The sequence below is a fragment of the Manihot esculenta genome, chromosome 13, assembly GCF_001659605.2.
Source record: "Manihot esculenta cultivar AM560-2 chromosome 13, M.esculenta_v8, whole genome shotgun sequence".
Taxonomy (NCBI): Eukaryota; Viridiplantae; Streptophyta; class Magnoliopsida; order Malpighiales; family Euphorbiaceae; genus Manihot; species Manihot esculenta.
Window position 1 is genome coordinate 31,039,069 of NC_035173.2, and position 27,144 is coordinate 31,066,212.

The window sequence follows — 27,144 nt, forward strand, 5'->3', positions numbered from 1 at the left end:
AACAACCTATTATCTCATGGCATTCATGATGCATGTCTCATGTTCATCACATTATTATCTTTTAGTATTAACCATCCTAGCATTAACATGGCAATTATGATGCATGGATCATGCTGAAACATTCTTTAATTTAAAACATGCATAGTTAGTCCCACTCACCTGGAACCTCTGCTTTACTAACTTGGGCCAACTCTGTACTGTAGCTAAACACCTCTTCTCTGCTCAAATCCTACACAAAAGGACTCTTATGAGGTGTTAAACATCTCTAGCATAACTCTAAAACACCTTCCCAAAACCCCTCTAATGCCTCATAAACATGCATGACAATTCATGCAAAGGAAGGCAAAACAGAGCACCTTCGGCGACACTTTCGGCGGCCGAAAGTCTCTTCCAGAGACGAAACTCGCCTACTTTCGGCGGCCGAACCTCTACTTTCGGCGGCCGAAAGTCCTATTATCTCTCCTTCGGGTGCACCTTCGGCATCCGAAAGTCTCGTCCAGAGACGAAACTCAACCTTCGGCGGCACCTTCGGCGGCCGAATGTGCATGACAGATCCGAAAGTCCACCTTCCGGAAGCAGCCTTCGGCAGCCAAAGCCACCTCCACAAGGCATTCGGCGGCCGAAACTCACTTCGGCGGCCGAACCTGAGTTCTTCCAGAACCCAGTTCATGCACCAACGCCTCTCCTCAACCCTTCCTCACATACCCAACATGCATAAAACCTCCTCAAGACATGTATAGACCTCTAAACATACCCAAAGAGGCCTAAAACACTCTTAAACTCTAACAACAATAACATAGAAACACATAGTGCACAAAGGGTCCCTAAAACCCTCCCATGCACACCCATGCTCATCTAACCCTTTCTTCCCATAAAACTCCTAAAACTATCCATCAAACATGCTTAAAACATCATAAAACATAGAGATCAACCCTTACCTCTTGCGTTGGTGTGACCTCAACTTCAAAACGTGGAGAAAACACTTCCAAAAGCTTCACACTCCTCAACTAGCTCTTTTTACTCAAAACCTTCAAAATCAAGTTAAAAGCTTACTACAACTTTGAAAGATCTTGGAAAACTAAGAAATCATGCCAAGGAGGACATAAGCTCACCTTGGGTGGGAAGGGGAAGAAAACTTGCCTCTTCCACCGCCCTAAGTGGCTTTTATAGAGGAGCTGGTCAACCACGTTCGGCGGCCAAACATGCAGGCGAAACCATGCAACGTTCGGCGGCCAAACTTTTCTTTCGGAAGCCGAACCTCTAGCACTTTCGGCGGCCGAATGTCACCTTCGGCGGCCGAACCTGTGCTTTTGCCTCTTTAGCCTTTTCTTCAAAACTCAAAATCCTTTTTACTGAAAACCTTTACGTAAACCCTTACTGGCAACTCCGACATCCCGAATTTCCACCGGACGGTGAGAATTCCGATGCCTGAACGAGCCGGGTATTACAACTCATGAAAACCTTGAAAGATTTAAAGAAACATCATGAAAACAACCAAAGGAGAGCATGAGCCTACCCTTTGCACGAAAAGAGAGTGAATGCTCACTCCATTTTCGATCAACGGGGCTTTTATAGGTGGCCAACCGCCTCTCTTTCGGCGGCTAAACCTGCATGCAAAACCTCACCACTTTCGGCGGCCGAACTTGGGGTTCGGCGACCGAAAGTAAGCCTCTTTCGGAAGCCAAACTTGAGCTTCGGAGGCAGCAAAACCATGCAATGTTCGGCTGCCGAACTTCACCTTCGGCGGCCGAACCTTGCAAATGCTTCTTTGGTCTTTTCTTTTCAAAACTCAATTCCTTTTGCATTAAAACCATAAAATCATATAAAAACATTTTAAAAAAACACATTTTACCCCTCTAGAAAACTCTGACATCTTCAGAATTCTAGATTCCAACAGAAAGTCCGCCGGAAGGTAGGGATTCCGATGCCAGAATCTAGCCAGGTATTACATTGAGGGTCTATGATAACTCAAATAGACTCATAATCAAGGTGAGAAGACAACAAAATAGACTGTTTATTGCAGATCTACAGATTGCCGAAAAAGTATGCTTGATGACAAGCATAACAGAGTCGAGTTGGCTATGGGACGCAAGATATGGTCACTTAAATTTTCAAGCATTGAAGAAGCTGTCCAAAGAGAAAATGGTACAAGGTTTACCAGACATCTCATTTCCAAATCAAGTCTGTGATGGTTGTACTGTGGGGAAACAACATCGAAAAGCCTTTCCACATGCTGCGAAGTTTAGAGCAAAAGAAAAACTTGAATTGGTGTATAGAGATCTCTGCAGTCCTATTACACCAACAACTCCAGGAGGTAATAAATTATTTTTGCTTCTAGTTGACGATTATTCACGATACATGTGAGTTTTCTTGTTGAAAAGCAAACATGAGGCTTTTGAAGCATTCAAGAAATTTAAGAAGACAGCTGAAATTGAGACTGAAAAGAACCTGAAGTGTTTCAGAACAGATCGAGGGGGAGAGTTTCTCTCAGCTGAATTCAAAAAATTTTTTGATGAAGAAGGAATTAAAAGGCAATTGACAGCGCCATATTCCCCACAGCAGAACGGAGTCGTAGAAAGAAGAAATCAAACTGTTATGGGGATGACACAAAGCATTATGAAAAGCAAAAATGTGCCAGCAAATTTGTGGGGTGAAGCAGTAAAAACCGCTGTGTTTTTATTGAACAGGTGCCCAACCAAGAGTGTTGAAGGAATGACACCCTACCAAGCTTGGTATGATAAGATACCAAATATACAACATCTGCGTGTATTTGGATGTCTTGTTCATATCAAGGTCATGTCATCTCATCAAACGAAGCTTGAAGACAGGAGCTTAAAGGGAGTTTTGCTAGGTTATGAAGAAGGTTCAAAGGCGTACAGGGTGTTTGATCCTAGTAAGGGGAAAGTTCTCATAAGCAGAGATGTAGTTTTTGAAGAAGGAGCAAGTTGGCCACGGCAGAACAGCAAGCAAAAAGAGGAGTCTGATTGTACTGAAACATTTTCAGTAAAAGTAAAAGAATTAGGGGGTGATGGTATATCCGAAGCAGTGGATGCGCTTCGCACTCTATCTACGCCATCCTCTTCTTCAGGTATACCAAATTCAGAAATTAATTACCCTCTAATTCAGTCATCTTCTTCGAATACTACAGGTACAGATTCAGATTCCAGTTCAACTCCACCACGGAAATTTTGATCATTGCAAGAAATTTATAATGAGACCAGAGAAGTTGATGAAGAAGTCGAGTTGTGTTTCTTATCAATGGAGGAACCAACACAATATGAAGAAACAGTTGGTGACGAAAACTGGAAACGTGCGATGGAGTCTGAAATTGATTCAATTCAAAACAATGGAACCTAGGAACTTTCTGATTTGCCGAAGAACCAAAGAGTAGTGGGACTTAAGTGGGTCTACAAATTGAAGAAAGATCCAAACGGAAAGATTCTTAAACACAAAGCCCGTTTGGTGGCAAAGGGTTATGTGCAGAAATATGGCATTGATTATAAGGAAGTCTTTGCTCCTGTAGCCAGAATAGAAACTGTTAGAACTATTCTTGCTTATGCAGCTCAAAAACAGTGGAGAGTTCACCATCTGGATGTGAAGACTGCGTTCTTAAATGGAGAGTTAGATGAAGAGGTATATGTTAGTCAACCAGATGGTTTTGTTGATAAAACAAATCCACAGAAAGTGTTACGGTTACACAAGGCATTATATGGTTTAAAACAGGCACCCAGGGCCTGAAACACCAAGTTAGATCATAGCTTAAAGTCATTTGGTTTTCAAAGGTGTCCTTTTGAGCATGCTCTTTATATGAAGAAGGAAGGGGATGACGTTACTGTTGTGAGAGTTTATGTCGACGACTTAATTCTCACCGGCTCAAATGGAAAAAATATTGAAAGTTTTAAACAAGAAATGATGAGGATGTTCGAGATGAGTGACTTAGGGCTGCTGAGTTATTATCTTGGGATTGAGGTAAAACAAACTCCAGATTGTATATCTCTTTGTCAAGCAGGTTATGCAAGCAAGATTCTTGAAAAACTGGGATGCTTAATTGCAACAGCAGCCGTGTTCCAATGGAGCCGAAGTGTAAACTAAAAAGACAAGATGGTGAACCGTTTGTTGATGCCACTGAGTATAGAAGAATTATCGGCAGCTTGAGGTACTTGGTAAACACACGTCCAGATCTTGCGTACTCCGTTGGTGTTGTCAGCAGATACATGGACACACCAACGGTGACACATATGAATGCTGTGAAACAGATACTGAGGTATGTGAAAGGCACTATTGGAATGAGAATTGTCTACAAAAAGAATTAAGAAAAAGAAAAACTTGTAGGCTTCAGTGATAGTGATCTTGCAAGAGATACGGATGACAAGAAGAGTACTTCAGGGATTATATTCTTTATTGGAGAAAGCCCAATCACATGGGTCTCTCACAAGCAAAGAATAGTTGTGTTATCTTCTTGTGAAGCTTAGTACATAGCGGCAACAGGTGGAGCTTGTCAAGGGTTATGGCTCAAAAAAATAATTGCAGAATTGAGAGGTGATGATAAAGTCAAACCAGTATTGAAGGTTGACAACAAATCAGCCATATCACTAGCCAATAATCCGGTCTTTCACGAAAGAAGTAAGCATATTGACACAAGAATTCATTTTATTCGTGATTGTGTTCAATGTGGAGATATACAGCTTGAATATGTAAAGACTGAAGAACATGTTGCTGATTTGTTAACAAAACCATTAGCACGGCAGATGTTCAATGAGCTGAGAGATAGAATTGGTGTTAAACAAGTTTAAGGGGGTGATTGTAGTAGTTAAACTTGTTTTTTTTTAATGTTGTTTTATTTATTTTATTATTGCTTGGTCAATAGTTAGTACCTATTTTGTAGGAGTAATTGCTGTTAGTGCAGATATTGAGCAAATCTGTTACAACAGATTTCCGCTAAATTTTTTTCCCTCTATATATTGCTGTGTATTTTAGAGTTTTTGTGAATGTGAAGAAAGAGTAATTTTTTCCTCTATTCAGTTGTGTTGCTCTCGATTTCTACTATTTTTTTTTGATATTCTAACAAGCTCTACCTTACTTGATTCCATTTAACAACTGGACATGAGAAAAGACTTTTAAAACAACATGCAAGCTCAACTTGGTACGTAGCCGATCTTCCTACGGTGGAAGAAGCATTATGTGGAGTAGGCAAGAACTTTCAGTTCTTCATAAATCTTCCTAAGAGTTTTCTTTCTAAGCCATAGGTAAAGGTAGATCACAACCTAAAAGTGGTTTGAATGACACAACTCATTAACCCTAGAACTAAGTCTTGGGATCTACTTAAGTGGGGTTTGTGCTTTCTTTTATTTATTTATTTTTTCTGCATTGTTGTCTTAAAAATTGGGCTTATGTTTGTTTATTGATGTTTTGGTGTCTGAGTTCTCTGTCTCAGGCATTGCAAGGCGCTCTTTAATGCTCAATCCTTGCCATGTCCTCGGTTAGACTATTGTTGGCAACAGTGGAGCGGCAAGAATGTTCCTGAAAGGCATTATGGGTTGTACTATGATCTTTTTAAGTTGGGCTTCGAGCTGAATGAACTGCTTAATGTTATTGTTTGGATTAAATATTTTGTTATGTAGCGTATATTCAGTTGCCTACTTAGACTTTTGATACAAATTGTCAAAAAGCCTATATGATAAAAAAAAAATTATTAGATAAAATTCAACAAGTGCATGGCTTTTAGTTGGCCAAATGCTTGGTGTATCTTTAACAAATTTGAATATCAAGATATTCGGACATAATATGGTTGGACTTAGAAGATTTAGTACAAATAATTTAGAAGATTTGATAGACTTGGCTAATTCAACTCCTTATTTTTCATTCTCTTTTCTCGAGTTCATTGAATAGCAAGATAATAATGTAAATAACATATTTAATGGAATAAAATGCTAATTTTTTTTTTTTTTTTTTTTTATGTTTTCGAATGTCAGAAAGAGAATTTGGATAAATTAAAATACCCATAATTTAATTTGATAATTATAAATTTAATAATATAAAATTATTTATATAAGTATTATCAATATTATAATGTATTATTAATTAATATTAGATATGTTTGAATAAATGCAAATTTAAATAAAATATTAAATAATTTTGATAAGAATATTTAAATAATAAAATAAATATCAAAATAATAAACATTTAAAAATTAGCAGTATAAGTATCAGTTATGTTTCTGAGTTTAAATTTACCGTTGACTTGATTCAGTTTTCGAGCTGCTATTAACAACTAAGAACCGAAACTCCAAAGCAATGGGATTCCCCAATCTATCCACTACTCTAATCCCTCATCTCCTTCTGATCATCATCGTCGGCGTCGCCACAGCTTCACCACCATCAGTTGCCTCACGCTTCTCCAAGTTTTCCTTGTCCAAGCGAGCCCCGCGCTTCCTTACCAAATTCTCACACCCGATCAAACCCCACCAGCACCAAGAGTACCGATATGAGACCCGATACTTCTACCAGCAACTCGACCACTTCAGCTTCTCGGACCTCCCAAGTTTCCCCCAACGGTACCTCATAAACACTGAGCACTGGGTGGGTCCCGACCGATTGGGCCCTATCTTCCTCTACTGCGGAAATGAGGGCGACATTGAATGGTTCGCCGTCAATACTGGCTTCATTTGGGATATTGCGCCCCGTTTCGGCGCTATGGTCGTTTTCCCTGAGGTCAGCTCTTTATTTTCCTTTTTGTTACTGGGAAAATTACTAGGAAAATAGCTATTTCAAATTGTAGTTATGAATGTTTTTGCAGCACCGGTATTATGGAGAATCAATGCCATTTGGGAGCGGGGACGTGGCGTATAAGAACGCCACGACGCTAGCGTATCTTACCGCGGAGCAAGCTCTGGCTGATTTCGCGGTGCTGATTACGGACTTGAAAAGGAACTTATCGGCCGAGGGTTGTCCAGTGGTGTTATTCGGTGGATCGTATGGTGGAAGTAGGAAAATTATTATAGTTTGTTTGGCTTAATCTAATGCTTCAACCATTTATTAGTGAATTCTAATGAAATGGTGGGTTCTGAATGGAACAACAACAGTGCTAGCGGCGTGGATGAGGCTGAAGTATCCTCACATAGCAATCGGTGCACTTGCTTCCTCGGCGCCGATTCTTCAATTTGAAGACATCGTGCCCCCGGAAACTTTTTATAATATTGTCTCCAACGATTTCAAGGTCAGGTTTGCTGTGCTCCTTATCCACTCTATTTTAGCCAATTGTTAATTCTATTTATAGTAAAGCTGTTATCTTTCTCTGTCTGCAGCGGGAAAGCTCCAGTTGCTTTAACACTGTAAAAGAGTCATGGGACGCATTGGTATCTGAGGGTCTGAAAAAGAATGGACTTCTGCAATTAACCAAAACTTTTCGCCTGTGTCGGTAAGAGATGAGCAAATAAAGGATTTTTATTTTTTTAATAGACTAGTTGTATCTGTGTTTGAAGTGAATTGCATGATTTACAGGGAATTGAATAGCACGGAAGAACTTGCAAACTGGCTAGAGTCTGCTTATAGTTACTTGGCGATGGTGGACTATCCCTATCCTTCCGCATTTATGATGCCTCTGCCTGGACACCCCATAAGAGAGGTCACTGTGAAGTTTGTGTATTTTTTAAATTATATCATGCCATTCACGTGCATACATACAGTATAGGACTTTGGTAAATCTTCTAGCTAACTTGGAAGTACAGTTCCACTTGAAAATCTATAACATGTTTATTTGGTGAATGGATAATGTGACCTTATTTACATATGACCTGCATTTTTCTTGACAAACCGAGTTGTCAGGAACTGTTGTTCTGGAGTATAACGATTTTGTCGTTCTTTTAATTTTATGGATTATATTTTCACCTCTTTATGCATGGGAACTTTGTAATTGTAATCATTAATATTGTTCCTTTTTATGAGGCTCCCCTTTTGTTTTGAACTTGTATATCTATTTATTTATTTGCGTTAGGTTTGCAAAAAAATCGATGGTTGTCCTGATGGGACCAGCATTCTGGAGTGTATTTTTGAAGGAGTAAGCGTCTATTACAATTATACTGGGGATGTTGACTGCTTTGAACTGGATGATGATCCTCATGGCTTGGATGGTTGGAACTGGCAGGTTTGGAAGTGTTACAGCTGCATTTTTTTTTTGCCTGCACCTTCTATCCAGTATCCTCTCAATTTGTTTAAGCTTATATCAGTGTTACCTGAATCTTTATCCTCTATTGTTTATTTTCCATTGTTTAGGCTTGTACTGAGATGGTGATGCCTATGGCTAGTAGTAAGGACACAAGCATGTTTCCGACATATGATTTCAATTATACTTCTTTTAAAGAAGAATGCTGGAAGCAATACAGGGTTGTGCCTAGGCCTCAATGGATAACAACAGAATTTGGTGGACATGTAAGAGAATATATAGAATCTCTTATTAACATTGGCTGCTTTCTTTATCATGTATAACTTGCACTATTTTTTAATGCTCTTTACTATGCTTTAGTTAAAAATCCAGTCATCGACTGCAATGGCTACCTTTAGATACTTTCATATTATCTTATACTTGATATAAGAAAGCTTAGCCTTAATGCTAATTTTGATTATCATGCCTTCCTTTTCATTGTAAAGGACATCAAGGCTGTGCTGGAAAATTTTGGAAGCAACATCATTTTCTCTAATGGTCTACTGGATCCTTGGAGTGGTGGGAGGTACAGATTTTTGATATATTCATTACTTCATCAAGTATTTAATATTAAGTCCTTATTGTTGTCAGTGTTATTTCTTGCAGTGTTCTGCAGAATATATCAGAAACTGTTGTTGCTCTTGTAACAGAAGAAGGTGAAAATTTCACTAATTCTACAACATACTCTCATTTATTCTGGTCATTTGTACCTTTTAATTTTCCATTATCATTTGCTTTGCTTTCATCCTTTTACTGCTATTTCCCATGGGATGCTTTCTAAAACTTGTGGAGATTGCTCAAGACTTCTAACTAATGCTTGGTTTACTTCATATTTTCCACTATGATTCCAGTGATACTTTGGACTAGACTCTATATACCTAATTTTGGCATATATGTTATAGTTAATATTATCAGCAGCAGATAGGGCTTCTTGGTTGCATTTTTCTTGATTCTTATGAAGTAATTTGCACCTGTTCATCATTTTCATGCTGTGTGCAACATAAAGGTGTGCAACGTCTTATTGGGGTCAGTTTGAGGAAATTTTGAAACACACCACTAGTTATAATCTGTAAATTTTTCTAAAATGGGGTTCTTTGGCAAATTATATCATAGAAATAATGTGATCTTGTTTAGTTTCTAATAGTTTGTGCCTAGTAAGCCTATCCCTGTTATAAGTATTGGGTCTATGGGACCCTTACGAGTTAGCCTATTTCTTTAAATCAGTTTTCGGATTTGCAATTTAAATCACTTCATTCAGTCTATTCCAGTTTGGCAGTTTTGGCAAACATGTTCACTACCTTATCACTACCTGCATGCTTGGTAATAATTCATAAAGTTCACTGTATCCTGTGTTAGAAAATAACCTCCTGAATGGCTGGCCGATTTATGATGATAAGATGTTATAATTTCACTTCCTCTTGTCACATGATTCATCTCCTCTCAATCTCTTGAGAGTTTAATAAATTGGAAGGTTTTCTCAAACTGTCAATCCAGTTTTGAGTTGTCGATGCTATTTTTGCATTGATTGAGTTTGTTCTGGGGATGAAATCTGTTTGCTTGATGTTACAAAAGATATCTACCATTTACATTTTGTTATAATTCTGAGTGGCATGCTGCTTAATTCCATCATAATCAACTGCAATAACTCTTTGGATTTCTTCTTGTGATAAATTTGTCAGCATGATTTCTTATTAGGTATTGCAAGTATTTTGTGAGTGAGGCTTGCCTGAGTTGATCTTATGCTAGATGGATCATAACTAAGCAGCTAAAGTGAGAAGAATATTTTTCTGGTGACAGTAATGTATTTTTCTACCATGTGTCAGGGGCTCATCACATAGACTTACGTCCATCAACACCTGAGGATCCTGATTGGTTGGTAGAGCAGAGAACAGCTGAAATCAAGCTGATTGAAGGATGGATAAATAGCTACAATCAGAAAAAGAAAACATCTTTCAACATGTAGAGTTTAAACACTGTTCTAGTACAAGGCTTTTTATATATCTGAAGCCTTTTATCTCTGGTTTACTCACTGGAATAACCGAAACTGACCATGTCTGCAAGTATTGCTGTATACAATCTAGAGTTGTCTGTCGATTTATATATGATTTGTATTATCTGAGAGCTTGCTGAAAACGTTCCTCGCATAATTCATGTGACTTCGACCCACTCCAGATCACATGTTTTATGTCAGTGATCCTTCCTAATGTGTATTCTTCTGCTTACATGGGGATGTTCCGATCATTATAACCATTGAAGTTTTACCATTTGACGGTTTTCAAATAGTTTCTTTGCGACATTTGCGTTATTATGAAAAATCTTTAGAATACGTAGCATGAATATTAACTATTTTGCAGTGGCTTAAAAGTTATTTGAGTCGGTCGGATCTGGGTTGTTAGGGCTTAGATATAGGATCAGATCTGTATAAGCAAGTTGGTAGAGTCCCAAAAATTTTTAGATTTGTGGGTTTTACATGGAGTCTGGTATATTTGTTTATGATCAAACTAATATGGCAAGGTGCAGGATATTATCATCTCATGTTAATCAATGGTCGTTGATTTAGAACTGGTTGCAGTGATGATTAACCGCATTATAGTCTCCTTGGAACTACTTGGTCAGGACATCATATAAATTGATGAAACTTATTTTTTTTTTAAAATAGAGATTAGGGATCGGAAGGTAGAAGCTGAGACTTTTCAAATTCACTTAAATACACTTATCATCTGATTAAGCATTTTTAAATTTATTCAAACACATTTATCACCTGATTAAGTATGTGAGTGCATTGATGAAATTTATTTATAAGAAAAAAATTATGAGTAATGTTTTATTTAGCTTATAAATTGTAATATATATATATATATAAATAAATAAGAAGTCTCAAGTAGGTACCCAACTTATGATTTATCTATTTATTTCAAAATTGCTTTTTTTTTTATATTTAATATGAGATTATATTATCCTATTTATCTTTCTTTTTATAAAATATCAACAGCTTTCCTTATTTTAACGACTATACTCTTAAGTTACTTTTAAACGCTATTATGCTAACAGCTAACATCATGATCAAAACAATAATGGGGAAATGCTTCTGAAGATAATTCACCACATTCTTGTCCAGTTGAAATGCCTTGGTCAGAACATCAGGTTAATAGATGGATTTGATCCAAACACGGCATTGGCAATTGTAATAACTCCAGGATTTTGGCTTCTCAAACCAGCAGTAGCAGATCAAACTTCAAGTGCTTAGTTTAAATCAACTCGAATTTGAATTTGAGTAGAATGATTTACCATTATCATTTCTGCACTTGCCATCCTAATGTATAATGGAAAAGAAAAGAGTACAAAAAAATTACCTTATAATTTCACTCATTTTTATTTTTTGATTTACAATTTAATTTGTGTTAAGGTAGTACATTTGATTAATTGTAAATATTTAATCGGTTTGATTTATAATTGAATCAACTTAAAAATTAAAATTTTAGTATTTATGAAAATCGAACTAAATTTGGATAGAAACCAAACTGAATTGAACTAATCTGATTCGGTTTGATTCAATTTGATTTGATCGATTAGACTTTTTAATAAATTTTTTATTTTCTACATTTTATTTTTAGTATTCTAAAATTTAACTGAAATATTTTAACTTTAATTATAGTTTAATCTCTCAATATTATAAAACATAATATACTATTATCACTCATCGATTCAATTTAATTTTTTTGATTTTTTTATTAAAATCGAACCGAATTAAAATAATCGAAATGATTAAAATTAAAAATCAAACCGAACCAAAATAATAAAAAATCAAATTAATTTAATTTTATCAATTTTTTTTATTTGAACCGAATACTGCTGATCTTGACTTATAATATCATACCATTAATAAATAATAGTAATTTTTTGAAACAATTAAGAAATGCACATAATAATTAAAATGTAATTATTAATTAAAAATAAAAGTATAAAAAATATATTATAATTTTAATTATTTTAGAATTTGTGATTCAATTTATTTTAAATTAATATATTATAATATAATTTTCATATAATATTATTAATGATGTCTAAAAGTTATAAAAATATGACGATGTTATTGAAATTATTTTAATACAAATTGAATTTTGAATTGAAAAATCTATAAAATCATAATTTTTTTTTTAGTTTTTCCAATATAATAATATATTTTTTCTACTTAAAATAATTGAATTCACTCATTCTGCAAATTAAAACATAACCATATTATATTCTATAAAATTTTTAGGTCCAAATAAAGGAATATAATAATATTATTATCTTTTATATAAAATTATTTCTTAAAATGGCAAGCAATTAAAAATTTAATACATAAGTTAATGCAATGCTAAAAACTATTCAATATATTTTAAAATATTGTGAGTTTTAATTTGATAGTAAGTGCATTTCAATAAATTTGAAAGGTTTTAGATTCTATTTCTCAATCTTTAATCCTCAATTTTCATTTTAAAAAAATATATTTTAAAATATTAAATTTCATAATTTATAATTTTATAATACTTATTTTTATTTACATGTTTAATATAAATGAATTTGTGATTTCAAATAAAATTGTTTAATATATAGTAATTTTTGTATTTAGTCCAATAAAAGGATTTAATTAGGATTATTGTTCGTATTTATAGTAATTCCAATGTAGCCAATTTTCTTTTCTTTTCTTTTCTTTTTTTAAATTAGCTAGTATTTTCCATTTAAAATCAATTTTATCTAAAATTGATTTTTAAGTTAAATTATGATATTAACAAATTTAATAAAAAAATCATAAAATTAAACTTCTTAATTTTCTATCTAAATTATTAAGTGAAAAAATAAATTCAGCATAGTTTTTTTTTTTTTTTTTATATTTAAGCTAAATTGAGTTAAAACAATTAAACTAATAGAATAAAAATTACTTCATATCCCTCATCATTTTTGTTTGTTTTTTCACGTAAATTAAAAAAATTAATTAATATAGTTAAAAACAGTGAATTCTAATATTTTCATTCATAATATACCATCCGCTGATATTATTTTATTACTAATTTATTTTTATAATTAATAAATTTTATTTTTAAATGTATATTAAATATGAATATATTAATAAAATAATCAATAAATTTCCGTTTCAAAAAGAAAAATAACCTATAATTTAATGTAAATATGAAAAAAATGAACAAACCTTTATCCTTTTATTTAGACTAAAAAATTTTGCAAAAATTTAATTAATTTGAATTTTTTAATAATATTTTTATTTTAAAAAAAATTAAAATATAATATGTAAAAGTTTTGGCCTTTACAGTAAAATCACGGGACTCAAATAATTGAGACACCGAAGAACCACGTCAGTTTTGGCCTTTGTCGGTGGCTATTGAGTCTCTGGGATGCTTTTCATAGTCCCTTTCTTCCTCCTCTTTCCATGAGGATATGTGCTTTTGCTGGCTTTGAGTCTATAGAACCTCGTTTCCAGCCTCTCTAGTCTTCAACATACACCATTTGTGGTTAATGGAGGACTGGATGGTGGAGGAGCAAGGAAGCGACAACAGCAATGTTCTTGCCCTCTCCCGGTGATGCCGAGTAACTAAGGTTTCCTTAGGCTTGAGTTGGGCTCGGGGCTTGATTTAATCTTTGTATCTGGATTTTCTGGGCCATATTGTATTTAGGTTGTTTTGGTCTTTGACATAAGGTTTGGGCCTCAGGCCTTTTCTGTTAATGCAAGCTTATCTTCAACCAAAAAAAACCCAAATGCCAATCCCATAAAACGACGACGCTTAAACTGCCCCGCTCCTCTGACCTATCCAGATTCAATGACTAGCCACTCCAGCTCAGTGTTCACTATTCCCCTTCCATAGTTAAAATTACTGTTCAACGGCTAAGGAAATAAACGCCTGGTCGGTGGCTCCTTCCCTCTCTCTTCATTTGAAAGAAAAAGATACGAAAAGAAAGGTACAGAACGATAAGTGAGGGAAAGTGCGTGAAGAAGCGAAGGGGAATTTTCACGGCATTCTGCTAGTGTCACTGTCCAGATTGTGAAATTGAGGGTTTTGTACTCCTTATTTGGTGATCGGACTCCGGGGATGGCGAGCCCGGTCACTCCAAGTAATGGTAGAGCTTTATCTATAACTCCTGGTGCTAGGGTTTTGAAGACTCCACTCAGCGACGGCACGATCTGGAAGCGGCTCAAAGAGGCAGGGTTTGATGAGGAGTCCATTAGAAGAAGAGACAAGGCTGCTCTTATAGCGTATATCGCGAAACTTGAATCTGAGGTTTGTTTTTCTTGGTTTATGAAACGTTTATAATTTTAGAAATTTTGGTGGTTCTTTCAATTTCATTATCAGTCTTTAGCCTCCCCCCCTCTCCCCCTTCATTTTGGGAGGGTATTTTCGTTGTTTGTATAATTTAGAACTACAAAAATAAAGGGGATAATTCTATGCATTAAAAAATTGAAATTTGGATGTTGAACTTGAATGTTGAATCTGTTCAATTGAATTAGTTCAGTTGTGAGTGCTTTTAACTTGAAAAATAAAAATGAACCATGCATAGGGTGGAAAATCCCGTTTTCTTTCTTATTGCAGCTAATTGACTAGTAGGAACTCCCCTGATTATCCAAGGACTTGAATATCCATAGCTAATTGAGTGGTTTATTGGTATTTTTCCATAAGAATTATTGGTGCTAGTTAGGCATTAATCTAAATTTATGTATTTCTTCCAGTTCCTTAACATTTGAGCTAACTGAAACCATTTCCTTTTGAATATTGAACTTCTGTTGAATCTAGGAAATGAGCAACATAAAAAATATGAATTGCAGTTTTGATAATTGCACAAAATATTGCAGTGATTGTAATAGTTGCTTGGCATTTCAATTGCTTATGACTTATCAATTGTAACCAAGGGTTGGACCAAAGAACTATCTTTAAGTGAAGAATATTTTTAGTTGTTAGACAAGGAGTGAATGGAATTGCCTTTTATTATTGTTTCAAAATTATTCATCATGAGAAAATTTTCATATCGGTGTTCACTGTTCAACACCTGAGTTATTGTTTTACTTTGAAGTTGCATCTGATTCTAGGATGGCATTTTCTTTTGGTAACAGAATATCTTCATTTGTCTCAGCTGCCCTTTTAGTTTTTACTTGGTCCTAATAATGTGCAAGGATCATAGGGATCATGGGCAACTACACTCCTCAACCAACAGCTTTGTAGGAGTAGTGGCTGGATTCTTGCTTTATTTTCTATTTCCAGTTGTAGGTGGGAAATCCATTATTGTTATTTTTCCTTATTTTTAGCTGTGGGTGTTCCACAAATTCTGTATTTAAAGGCTGCCAAATGGATGAATAAACTATCTGAGGAAATTGTCAGACTTGGCTTCTCCTTCTTTACTCTATTCCTTAATTTCTTGTTATCAGTGGTATCAGAGCCAGGTTGGCTCCGATGGGAACTCATCAGCAAACTGATGCTGAGTTTCACAATGAGATACAAGAAGCGCTTGGTTGGCATGAATCCATGTTTGATCAAATTCATTCAACTATGCAAACCTTGCTTTTCAAAATGCATACCCTTGAAATATCCCAACAGAATTCTAGCCACACTCATGGAGAAGTCAGACTTGGCTTCTCCTTCTTTACTCTATTCCTTAATTTCTTGTTATCAGTGGTATCAGAGCCAGGTTAGCTCCGATGGGAACTCATCAGCAAACTGATGCTGAGTTTCACAATGAGATACAAGAAGCGCTTGGTTGGCATGAATCCATGTTTGATCAAATTCATTCAACTATGCAAACCTTGCTTTTCAAAATGCATACCCTTGAAATATCCCAACAGAATTCTAGCCACACTCTTGGAGAAAATGAAAACCCCTTTTAGCAGAAGTCTCCAGAAAATACCTCTCACCAAGGAAACACATCTCATGCTTACAACCAGCAGAAACTCAAGCTTCACTTCCCGAAGTTTGATGGCAAAGATGTGCAAGGATGGGTGTACAAAGCAGAGCAGTATTTCAGGTTTCGGGGTATTGCAGCTGATCAATAGATTGACCTCGCCTCCTTTCATCTTAAAGGCATCGCCCTGCAGTGGCATAGGTGGTACGACAAATTCTAATGTCCCGTGACATAGGAGGAATTCACTAAGGCTCTTCTTAAAAGGTTGGTCCTACCGATTATGAAGACCTTTCGGAAGCAATCACTCGCCTTACTCTACGGTTTCTGCTTATCAAGAAAAATTTGAGAAACTTACTCATCACATTGATAATTTGCCTCAAACCTTTTTGGTGGGATGTTTTATTGCAGGACCCAAAGATGATATTTGGTTCGACGTGAAAATCAAGCAACCCTGGCTTTTGATAGACGTCATTGGAGTAGCAAAATTGATTGAAGAGAAGTTGAATTTACAAAGAAAAAATATAAGTGGTGGCCATATCTCTTGGACTAGCTAGAGCAATATGCAATCGAGCGTTTTGGGTCCTCCCTACTCCCAAAACTGCAAACAATCAGTCCTCTATCCGCAGAATTTCTAGCCAGGAGGCAAAAGAGAGAAGAGATAAAGGATTGTGTTATTACTGTGATGAGCGGTACAACCCAGGCCACCGCTGCCAGAGGCTTCAACTCTTCGGCATCGATGACAGCTTAGAGCATGAGATTGAAGAGACCAGCTCACTGGAATTTGCAGAAGTGATACCAGACATATCACTGCATGCAATGGCTGGAACAGACCACTCTGAGACCTTACGGTTATAAGGAAAAATAAAGGGGCGAGATGTAGCTATTCTCATCAACAACGGCAGTACTCATAGTTTCGTGGATCGGAATTTGTGGCTTAACTGGAAACCAAGGTCAATCTCTTCAAATTACTATTGCTAATAGAGAAAAAATAACCTCTCATTGATCATTCAAGGATATCATACTACAGCAGATTTTTATGTTCTTCCAGTTGTGGCATACCCAATTGTTTTGGGAATTCAATGGTCGGCAACTCTTGGGCCTATAGAGACAGACTATGCTGCTCTCACCATGCAAATTAAAAAAGGGGATCAGTATCACACTTTTTATGGCATCTGAAGGGGAGAATTAGAGCCATTGCGAAGGAAGGGGCTCCATATGATACATGAACCAATATTTTTTTTTGCAAATTGAAGCCACAGAAGTTGTCCATGCAGCCGTATCTCATTCTGAGATACAACAGCTTCTCACAAAATACAACCACATTTTCGCACAACCCACGACTCTACCGCCATTCCGTGAACAAGATCATCATATCCCTCTAGAACCCAACAGCAAACCCATCTTCGTAAGACTGTGGGAGTTGTATTAAATAGGCCTGTAGTAAATTTTTTTAAAAGTTTGCTGATTTCATGAAATGAATAGGTATGGGTAGATACGAGTAAAACTAAGATGGATAACTATATAATAAATATATCGAATAAAAATATTGGGTTAAGAAATAGGAAACAAAGAAGAAAACAATGCATGCATATGATTTAAAGGATTTGAATTATTGAGGTAATACCCATGTGACCCAAAATTTGCCTATAAATAACGGGATTACGAGTAACGGGGCTTTGAAAACCCCATAAATAATTCCTGTTAATTGCGTAACAGCCTTTTTTTGAAAGTTAAAACCATGTTCTAGGTATAATGCCTTGCTTCACTGTGTATCTGAACAGTGTGACTTAATGTAGATCTACGACCTTCAACACCACATGGGTCTTCTCATATTGGAAAAAAAAGAGTTTGCTTCAATATTCGAGCAAATCAAAGCCTCTGCTGAAGCAACTGAACTAAAGCATAAGCAAGATCAAGCTGCACACTTGTCTGGTTTAGCTGAAGCAAGAAAACGAGAAGAAAGCTTGAAGAAGGCTTTGGGAGTTGAGAAAGAGTGTATAAGAAGTGTATGGTTTTCATTAGGTTCTTCCTTATTCTTTTCTGTCTATCACTGTCATATAATGCTTATTGTTTTCTGATGGATCATATAGATTGAGAAGGCCTTGCATGAGATTCGTGCTGAATCTGCTGAAACTAAGGTCGCAGCTGATTGTAAATTGGCTGATGCATGCAGTATGGTTGAAGATGCACAAAAAAGGTACACTGATACTGAGGCAAAACTGCATGCTGCAGAAGCCTTACAAGCAGAAGCTAGCCAACATCATCGAGCTGCAGAAAGAAAACTCCAGGAAGTTGAGGCACGTGAAGATGATCTTGTGAGGCATATCAGCATTTTCAAAGCTGAGTATGTGTTTCATCCTTCTACTGTCTAGATTTTATTTAGCCAATGAAATTAGAATGGAGCAGAAATTTTAGTTAGCCAATGATCTTGTGAGGCATATCAGCCTTTCAAGGTTGAGTATGTGTTTTGGTACTATTCTGGAATTTTTTTTCTTTAAAAAAAAATTGTGATTAGGAATATTTAGATTTTAGACTTCTTATGTTCATATATGGCAATAACCTTGGCCATTTAATCCAGTTCTCCAACTTCTAAATTATGCATAAATTTATTCTATAAAATGGATAAAACCTTGCCCAAGGTTGCTTAGGCCTTTCAGTTGGTTTTAGGTTCTTTTGGTCTTTGTGTTCTCTTCATGTGTTAGTTGTGATGCAAAAGAGAAGGAGATTGTTCTTGAGAGACAAACTTTAAGTGAGAGACGGGAAGTTCTGCAGCACGAACATGAAAGGTTACTGGATGGACAAGCTTTGCTGAATCAGAGGGAGGATTATGTTGCCAGCAAATCTCAAGAGCTAAGTTGTATAGAAAAGGAGTTGGAGGCCTCAAAAGCAAGTATTGAGAAGGAACTTAGAGACTTGAATGACAGGAAATCCAACTTGGAGGTGACTGTGGCTTCCTTATCTCAAAGAGAAGAGGTAATATCTCTTTCTTGAAAAAAAAAAAAAAAAAAACGTGTGAATCGCTTTCCTACTAAATTATTCTCGAGTTTCTTGCAGAATATATTTATTTCTGTTTTCTTTTGGGTGCATGTAGGCTGTTATTGAGAGGGAAGCTCTACTAAACAAGAGAGAGCAAGATATACTTGCTTTAAAAGAAAAATTGGCAAGCAAGGAATCTGTGAGTTAAATCTATCTCAACCTCCAGTTTTGCTGGCATAAATATATGGCTTGCAGTAAGCCATCAGCTTTATTACCAGTCTGAATATTCATGCCTCTCTTATTTATTTATTTTTTCATTGTGCAATTGTGAATCATGCAGGAGGAAATTCAGAAGGTTATTGCTAATCATGAGACTATTCTGAAAACAAGGAAGTCGGAATTTGAAGCTGAAGTGGAGAAGAACTGCAAATTGGTGGAGAACCAAATTGAGGCCAAGAGACGAGCTTGGGAGTTGAGGGAAGTGGATCTTCGGCAGCGGGAGGACATGTTGAATGAAAGGGAACATGACTTAGAGGTTCAGACAAGGTTGTTAAGTGACAAAGAGAAAGATATGGCAGACAAGATAAATTTTCTTGATGAGAAAGAAAGAAGTCTTAATGCTGCTGAAAGGGACAGTGAGATGAGAAGAACACTTCTACAGAAAGAAAAAGAAGAGATTAACAAAATAAAGTTAGAACTCCAGGAGTCCTTGAATTCTTTGGAAGACAAGAAGAAACAAGTTGATTGTGCAAAGGAGAAACTAGAGAATATGAGAAGTGAAACAAATGAGCTCTCACTTTTGGGGATGAAACTCAAAGAAGAGGTTGATATGGTCAGGGCTCAGAAAATGGAGCTTGTGGCTGAAGAGGACAGATTGAAGGTTGAAAAGGCTAAGTTTGAAACTGAATGGGAGCTTATTGATGAGAAGAGGGAAGAAATGCGTATGGAAGCTGAACGTATAGACGAGGAGAGACAAGCTGTTTGTAGGTTACTCAAGGATGAGCGAGATAGCCTAAGTCTAGAGAAGGAAACAATTCGAGAACAACATAAACGTGATGTTGAGTCGGTTAACCATGAGCGGGAGGAATTCATGAAAAAGATGGAGTATGAGCATTCTGAGTGGTTCAACAAAATTCAGAAGGAACATTCAGATTTCTTGTTGGGTATTGAGATGCAGAAGAGAGAGCTGGAGAACAGTATAGAAAAAAGGCGTGAAGAGGTAGAAAGTTATTTAAGGGGTCAAGAGAAAGCCTTTGAGATTGAAAAGAAAAATGAACTTCAACATATTAGTTCTCTCAGAGAGAAAGCAGCAAAAGGGTTGGAGGAGGTTGCTTTAGAAATACAGAAGCTTGATTCTGAGAGAATGGAGATAAATTTAGATCGTGAAAGAAGAGACAAGGAATGGACTGTGCTGAATAAATCCATTGAGGAACTTAAGGATCAGACTCAGAAATTAGAAAAACAGAGGGAACTATTACGTGCAGAAAGAGAGGAAGTTTGTGCTCAGATTGAACACCTGAAAAAAATGGAAGATGTGAAAATTATGATGGATAACATGGAAGTGGCTAAGATGCAACAGTCAAGCATGGAGTCTAGCTGGCAGAAAATTTCTGCAATAAGATATTTGAGAAATCACTCCTCTGTAAAAGATACTGATCTGGTTTCACATGAAAGAGTAGATATTACTAATAATGGAAATGGACTTGATTCTCCATCTTTGCAAAAATCAGGTGTTGCTTCATCCCCTGACTCTGCTCGTTTCTCTTGGATAAAACGTTGCACTGAACTGATATTCAAAAGTTCTCTGGAGAAGCCCCTCTTGAAGAGTGATGAAAAGTCTCTGATTTTGAATAATGATTATGCAAATTTAACATCTGCTGGCAAATTGGATTCTTCTAATGGATATCATGAACAAAAGCTTAAATCAATAGAGAGTTCTGGCAAGAGACAGCCTATGAGATACACTTTTAGTGAACCAAATGTGATACTTGAACCCCCTAAAGATGTAATTGCCAAGGAAGAACTTGATGAAGAATCTGAAAAAAAGGATGATGCTAATGAAGAGATTGCTCTCTCACTTTCTGAACATGTAATTCATGCTGGAAAGAGAAGGAACTCTCTTTCTACTGATCCACATCCTGATGAAAGACAGAACAATAAGAGGAGGAACCAACATAAAGGTGCTACTGTGAATTTATCCATAGATGCCAATAATCCCTGGTACAGCTCATGTCTTGGAAAATTAAATTCTTTAAGTTCTCAGATAATTTGCTGGTATTGATGAATGTAATTGGTAGTGCTACTTTTTCTATGACAATTGAATGCTTTTTTGTTCTATTATCAGTGTAACTTCAACCCAGATCAATGCACCAGAGAATCACCATTCAACTGAAGGTGAAGCTGCTGATGACATGGTAAATGCAGATAGAATCATCAAAATTTCAGAAGTGACTTCTGAAGTGACATGTGATTACTGTGAGGTTCAAGATGGAGGCACAGATGATCATTGAAATCAGAGATGTGCGGAGTCTAGTGGGGTACCACATAGCTCTGAAGTATCAGAAATGTTAAAAGATAAAATGGGACATGTTGGACGTGGTACTGATCAACCTCAGGTAACTGTTAAATGCTCACACTTTTCATTTATTGCATATACATATACAGCAGTGAGATGTTCTTCTTGTTCACATTTTATGATTTCTTTGTCTGGTTTGATTTTACATTATTGTCCTTATGATAAGCTGGTTTTAATAAAAATATGAGCTTTATGTTTCTGTTAATGTCAATTGAATTTTCTGTTGGTACTGTCTTTTTACATGTCCTTTAGTTTCATTCCTTCTGATATCCTAGATGTGCGTGTTTTGCTAGTCTTATTAAGATGTATCCAAAGCAGGTGATCTGAGGGTTGAAGATTGTGACGTTGCCACACCTGGCAATAGTGAGAAGTTTGTGGAGAATATTGGGAGGACAAGATCAAAACAGAAGCTGTAGATTTATAGCTGTTGCCTTGTTGGTGTGTCTATGGTCAGGCGAGCATATGAATATCTTTAAGCTTTTTATTTTTGTTTTTTGAGCAGTCTAATCATTTTTTTCGAGTCTGCTGGAGTGCAGAATGCTGTCAGTACTAATTGTACTTCAGTTCGGTTGAGTACTTACGTGAGTTGACTGGTCTTGTGGTGTGTCTCCAAATGTGTGGAAATTTGTAAATGATTTGCATCTTTTTTTATGGGGTAGTTTGTTTATGTTTAGTATGTCTTTGAGTAGGAGGTTTGGAAACTTGTGCATAGGCAATGCATCCGTGTCTGGCTTATGGGTCCTGTTACTTCACTAAAGCTTTGTATTCTGATACTTAGATTGAAATATCCCTAACTTGGCATTGAGATACGTTGAAATAAGATGAAGATTGTTTATTGCTCTTTGGCTATCAAATGCAAGATGTGTTACTTCTTGTGATATTGACTGTTTGAGAATGGTGTGAGGTTTTTGTGCTTTTAAGTTTTGGCACAGATTTAGAGATTCACATTACCATGCCTTGTATGTTAACAAGCATCTTGGGTTTGAGCTTGGAGTTTGTTTCGCTGTTAATTTTATTTGAATAGCAAAATAGTATAGTGGATGAGTTTAATATATTCAATAGAAATATAGTTTGTGAAAAAAAATATGGTAATTGTTTGTCAAAACTAATCAATATTTAAGTAAAATTATTGAAATATGGTAATTGTTTGTCAAAGCTTAAAATTCTTAGTTCTATATAAATTATATTCAAACACACTCCACAATCTATGTGGAAACTCGAAGAATTAGTTCAGAGAATTTTTTTTTTTTTTTAAACAAAATTACTAATTGTATTAATAAAATTTTATCAAGTAAAGAGGGATATAATCCCAAATAGAGAGACAATTATATCTAATAGATTCTCTAGCCAAAGTACGAGCAACTAGAGTAGTATTATGATAAACCCATTTAATAAAAATATCAGTTCTAAAGTCTAATAAAAATTTACAATCATTCAAAATTAAACCTCTGTATATGATAACTTGGTAAAAATGCTCCTCAAATGTCTGTTTAAACTACTGCGTAAGATAATTTCTTCTCATTTTCTCATTTTTTATAATCTCTCGAGCACAAATCATTAAAGGTTTTCAACGATGTAGCTGAAATATTTTTCATATCATACTCTTTACAGTGGTTAACAAAATTTTCAACCAATTTAGTCATTGTTTCATTATAATAATCATAAGGAAGATTTTTAATCAGAACCCAAAAATCAAAATGAGTTAGAGGGATATGGTCATATGGAGAGAATTTTCATTATCTTATATCTGCTTCCAAACAAGTAGAAATCGATTGTACAATCAAGGGTTACCATTTTCTATATTTTCAAAATCAACATTATTAACAAACCGAAACAGATATCCTTTTGCTTTTAATTTCATAATAGATATCCTTCTAAAAAATGTCATAAATATGTTAAATAGGTCTGTATATTCTGAAAATTAATTGGATTGTATATGAGAAACATCCCCACCATATAGAAATCATAAGTGACGATCGGAATATATCTGTCCGGAACATATCTATCCGGAACATATCTGTCCCTATTAATATATCTGTCTCTCTTAAAAGGAACAAGAACATATTCTTCTTCATCGATAGTCAATTGTCGTATATCGTTTTTTATAGAAAAGGGAAGGAAAAAGTTAGGTTTAAAAAGAAAAAAAATACGAGAGTATCAAATTATAAAAAGACTATAAAGAGAAATTTGAGAATACGACTATTAACGGTTTTAGGGATTTTAATTTTAAATGCATGTCTTTTTTATTTGAGATAAAATATACGTCGGACTCACGGATAAGACTCAACTGTTTTCAAAACTATCCAAACATATCATAGGTGGTGTGGTGGAGGATGAATTTGTAGGTGAGTGTATTTGACACATGGGCTTATTCATTTCATGTTCCATTGGTGGATACTTTTTATCACGTGCACGATGAGATCTAAGCGACCATTGCCGTGTAATCTATGGGCCTTCTCTTGTCCTCCTTGTAGTATTCGACGCTCCGCTACCAAAATAAATAATGGAAAATTACCATAAGTCTTTAAATTTTTTAAAAGATTTATTAATTTGTCTATATTATAAAATAAATCTAATTAAAATATACCTATATTTTATAAAATTAAAATGTTTAATATTTTTATCAGAGAAATTAATTATTAATTAATTTATTGTAACACTAATTAGAAAAATTAAATAATATAGACATTTTAAAATTATAAAATTAAATAATATATATAGTTAAAATTATAAGTATTAAATAATATAAATATTTAAGGTAATTAATGATTTTTTATGAAATGATTAAAGAATTTAATTTTATAAAATATACTGATATTTTAATTAAATGATTTTAAAATAAATATAATAAATGAATTTCCGACAAATCCATATATAAGTATAGCATCTATCCAGATAGGAGGCTAAAAATATTCTAATTAAGATTTGCTATTCATTATGTTAATTAATTAATTTATTTTTTAAATTTTAATTCTGTCAATGAAATGATATTTTCATTAAAGTCAAAATTTTAATTAGTTTAAGTGAGAAATAGTTAAAATTTTTAAATTAAATTATAATTATTATTTTGTAAGCCTGTCTATTTTAAACTTGAAATAATTAATTAATTTTTTTTGAAATGGGAAATAATTAATTTATTAAATTTCATTATATTAAACAAGTATTAAATAATATCTAATTCCAAAAAATAACAATCTCTCTAGAATTGTAGAGAGAAATTTCTCTTAAATTTAACTTCTTTCTGCTTCTCTTCATACACAATAAAAGTTGTAGCTAGTGAAATCCTCTGCCTTTCGGAACAGGATAACCGATTTGTTATTTTGTCGAGGAAGAGACTATTTCATTTCTGCAGTCTCCTGCCTTATTTACGCATAGTTGGAGTTTTATTTTGGCATATGGGTGCGTATGGTGAGGTTTTTCTCAGGATCTTGTGGATTTGTTATTCTTGGTTGGTGAAGGAGTGTGTGGCTATAGAAGGATGGTGAAATAGGCATCGGATATTTCGGCTCATAATAGCCTCTCCATGGCCAAAGGAGACGGAGGCTGCTATGGCCCTATTCCTCTAGCTTGCAATCCATGATGATTAGGCTATGTGGACCACGTATGTTTCGATTGTCGCTTAGATAATTTTTTAAAAACTTGTTATGACTCAGTTTTTTAGAAAGCTGTGATGCGTAAAAAATTTCGGCATATAACTTCACACAAATCGAGGTGAAGATATTTTTAAAAGATTATTCTGCTACATCTCTACTAATTAATAAAATTAAAAATATAAATAATTAAATAATTATTTTAATTATGGTAAAAAATCTCATTATATTATTTCATACAAATCAAAATGAAAATATATTTCAAAAATTACTCTGTTACACTTTTATCCATTAATAAAATTGGAAATATAAATAATTAAACAATAATTTTAATTAAAGAATATCACAAAATTTTTTTAATAAATTAACTAAATATAAAATGAAAAAATCTATATTAAAATGTTACATGGTTAAATGTGATAAATTGTTAAATAATAAAAAAAATTAAAATTTTAAGTATAAATTTTCATTGCGAATTCAACCTTTTTTATATCTACAAAATAAAGGTTTTTTATAGTCAAATATATCATAATCTATTTAAAATAAAATAAAATTTAATAAAATAGAAAAATAAAATAAAATTTAATAAAATTGAAAAATAAAATAAATACTAATTGAAATAAAAAAAATATAAAATAATTTTATTTGAATAAAGAAAAATAAATATAATTTTACTAATAAAAGAATAATAATAATAAATCATAACCTAATTAGAATATAAATAAAAATATACTTTCTTCTATAATTATTACTTCTAAAAAGAAAAGAAAATATTGAAAATCTTCTACTTGATTTAAAACAGCGAAATTCGTCCATCCTTTTAGCAATTCGAAATTCTTTTTTATATAGAATTATAAGAGAAATCAAAATATACTAAAATATCTCATATATGAAGTTCTAAAAATAAATTAATAATAGCTGAAATTGGACCACAAATTTTAAGAAATTATTTTTTTTTATTTTTTTTGTCTTCTAATTTAACACGAATAACTCAAATTTTCCTTAATTTCTCACGATTTGAAGCTTCCATATTGAATCTTTGAAGATTATGAAGTCTTCAATGCTCAACTTATTATTGAAAATTTTTGTCATTTCCGTACTCGCATCATTTTCTCTTTTCTCGAAAAAAATTATTTTCGAATCTTTAGTTATGATAATAAAAGAAGAAGTAATGTAAATGGAGTATTTTTGAATCTTGTATTCTTAATTTGCAACTTCTTCATAATCAAATATAGATAAACAAATAAGTTTATTTATTAATGGTGCATGTATGGGATTCTGCAAGAAAAAAAATTATCAAACACTAAATAAACGAGCATCGATCGTAGACATATCTTCGTGCTTATTGTCTTAAGTAATAATTTCAGAGAAAATTTGAATTTCAATAACTTCTAAGTTTTGTATAGACTCATTATCCTTGATCTCTTCTATGATGTAGTCTTCAATATTGGATTCAGAGCTAAGGTCAAGATCATATTAAATAACTTCACTTTCAAAGTCAACACATTGAGACTTGATATGTTCCTAATCCACGATATCCTCTTTAGAATAGTGCTCTTCAAATATGGTTGAAACTTTATCATGATCAACATATTGTGGTGACAACTGAAATTATTTTATCTATTGCAATAAAAGTTTTTCTAAATCTTTTGCTTGTTCTTAATATCCTTTGATCTGCGTCTTTATGAGATTACAATCTTGACATAAGAATTTGAAGATGTCTAATTGGTCTCTTGATTGAAGCTCCTTATATCTTCTTGTGCATGCTATGTTTTTTTTCTTTCTTTTTTTAATAGAAATACAACTATTTTTTTTTTTAAAAAAAGAAACTATGAAATAAATTAAAATAATAAAGTAATAAAATAAATTGAAACTAAAAAAATGATAATTTACGAAATAAATAAATATAGATAAATAAGA

General features: G+C 34.1%; 2 protein-coding genes across 9 annotated transcripts; both read left to right on the forward strand.

Moving 5' to 3' along the window:
- The first annotated feature begins 6,227 nt into the window (after positions 1-6,227).
- Positions 6,228-10,495, forward strand: LOC110630007 (lysosomal Pro-X carboxypeptidase). Its single transcript, XM_021777291.2, has 10 exons — positions 6,228-6,710; positions 6,796-6,982; positions 7,082-7,215; positions 7,304-7,416; positions 7,500-7,623; positions 7,993-8,142; positions 8,271-8,426; positions 8,646-8,725; positions 8,806-8,855; positions 10,023-10,495. The coding sequence occupies exons 1-10, from the start codon at positions 6,294-6,296 to the stop codon at positions 10,160-10,162; spliced, it is 1,551 nt and encodes a 516-aa protein (XP_021632983.1). The 5' UTR covers positions 6,228-6,293; the 3' UTR covers positions 10,163-10,495.
- Positions 10,496-14,011: 3,516 nt separating this feature from the next.
- On the forward strand, positions 14,012-22,488 carry LOC110629739 (protein CROWDED NUCLEI 4). Of its 8 annotated transcripts, XM_021776836.2 has the most exons (11): positions 14,335-14,474; positions 15,614-16,347; positions 16,492-17,033; positions 17,132-17,488; positions 17,880-18,089; positions 18,174-18,427; positions 18,786-19,056; positions 19,175-19,258; positions 19,400-21,279; positions 21,404-21,674; positions 21,953-22,488. In XM_021776836.2, the coding sequence occupies exons 4-10, from the start codon at positions 17,306-17,308 to the stop codon at positions 21,567-21,569; spliced, it is 3,048 nt and encodes a 1,015-aa protein (XP_021632528.1). In that variant the 5' UTR covers positions 14,335-14,474; positions 15,614-16,347; positions 16,492-17,033; positions 17,132-17,305; the 3' UTR covers positions 21,570-21,674; positions 21,953-22,488. The 8 variants fall into 8 exon arrangements, with proteins under 8 accessions (XP_043805503.1, XP_021632527.1, XP_043805504.1 ...); XM_021776839.2 differs by lacking the exon at positions 17,132-17,488; XM_043949568.1 differs by lacking the exons at positions 15,614-16,347; positions 16,492-17,033; positions 17,132-17,488 and having other exon boundaries at positions 14,012-14,474; positions 21,928-22,488.
- The last annotated feature ends 4,656 nt before the right edge of the window (positions 22,489-27,144 follow it).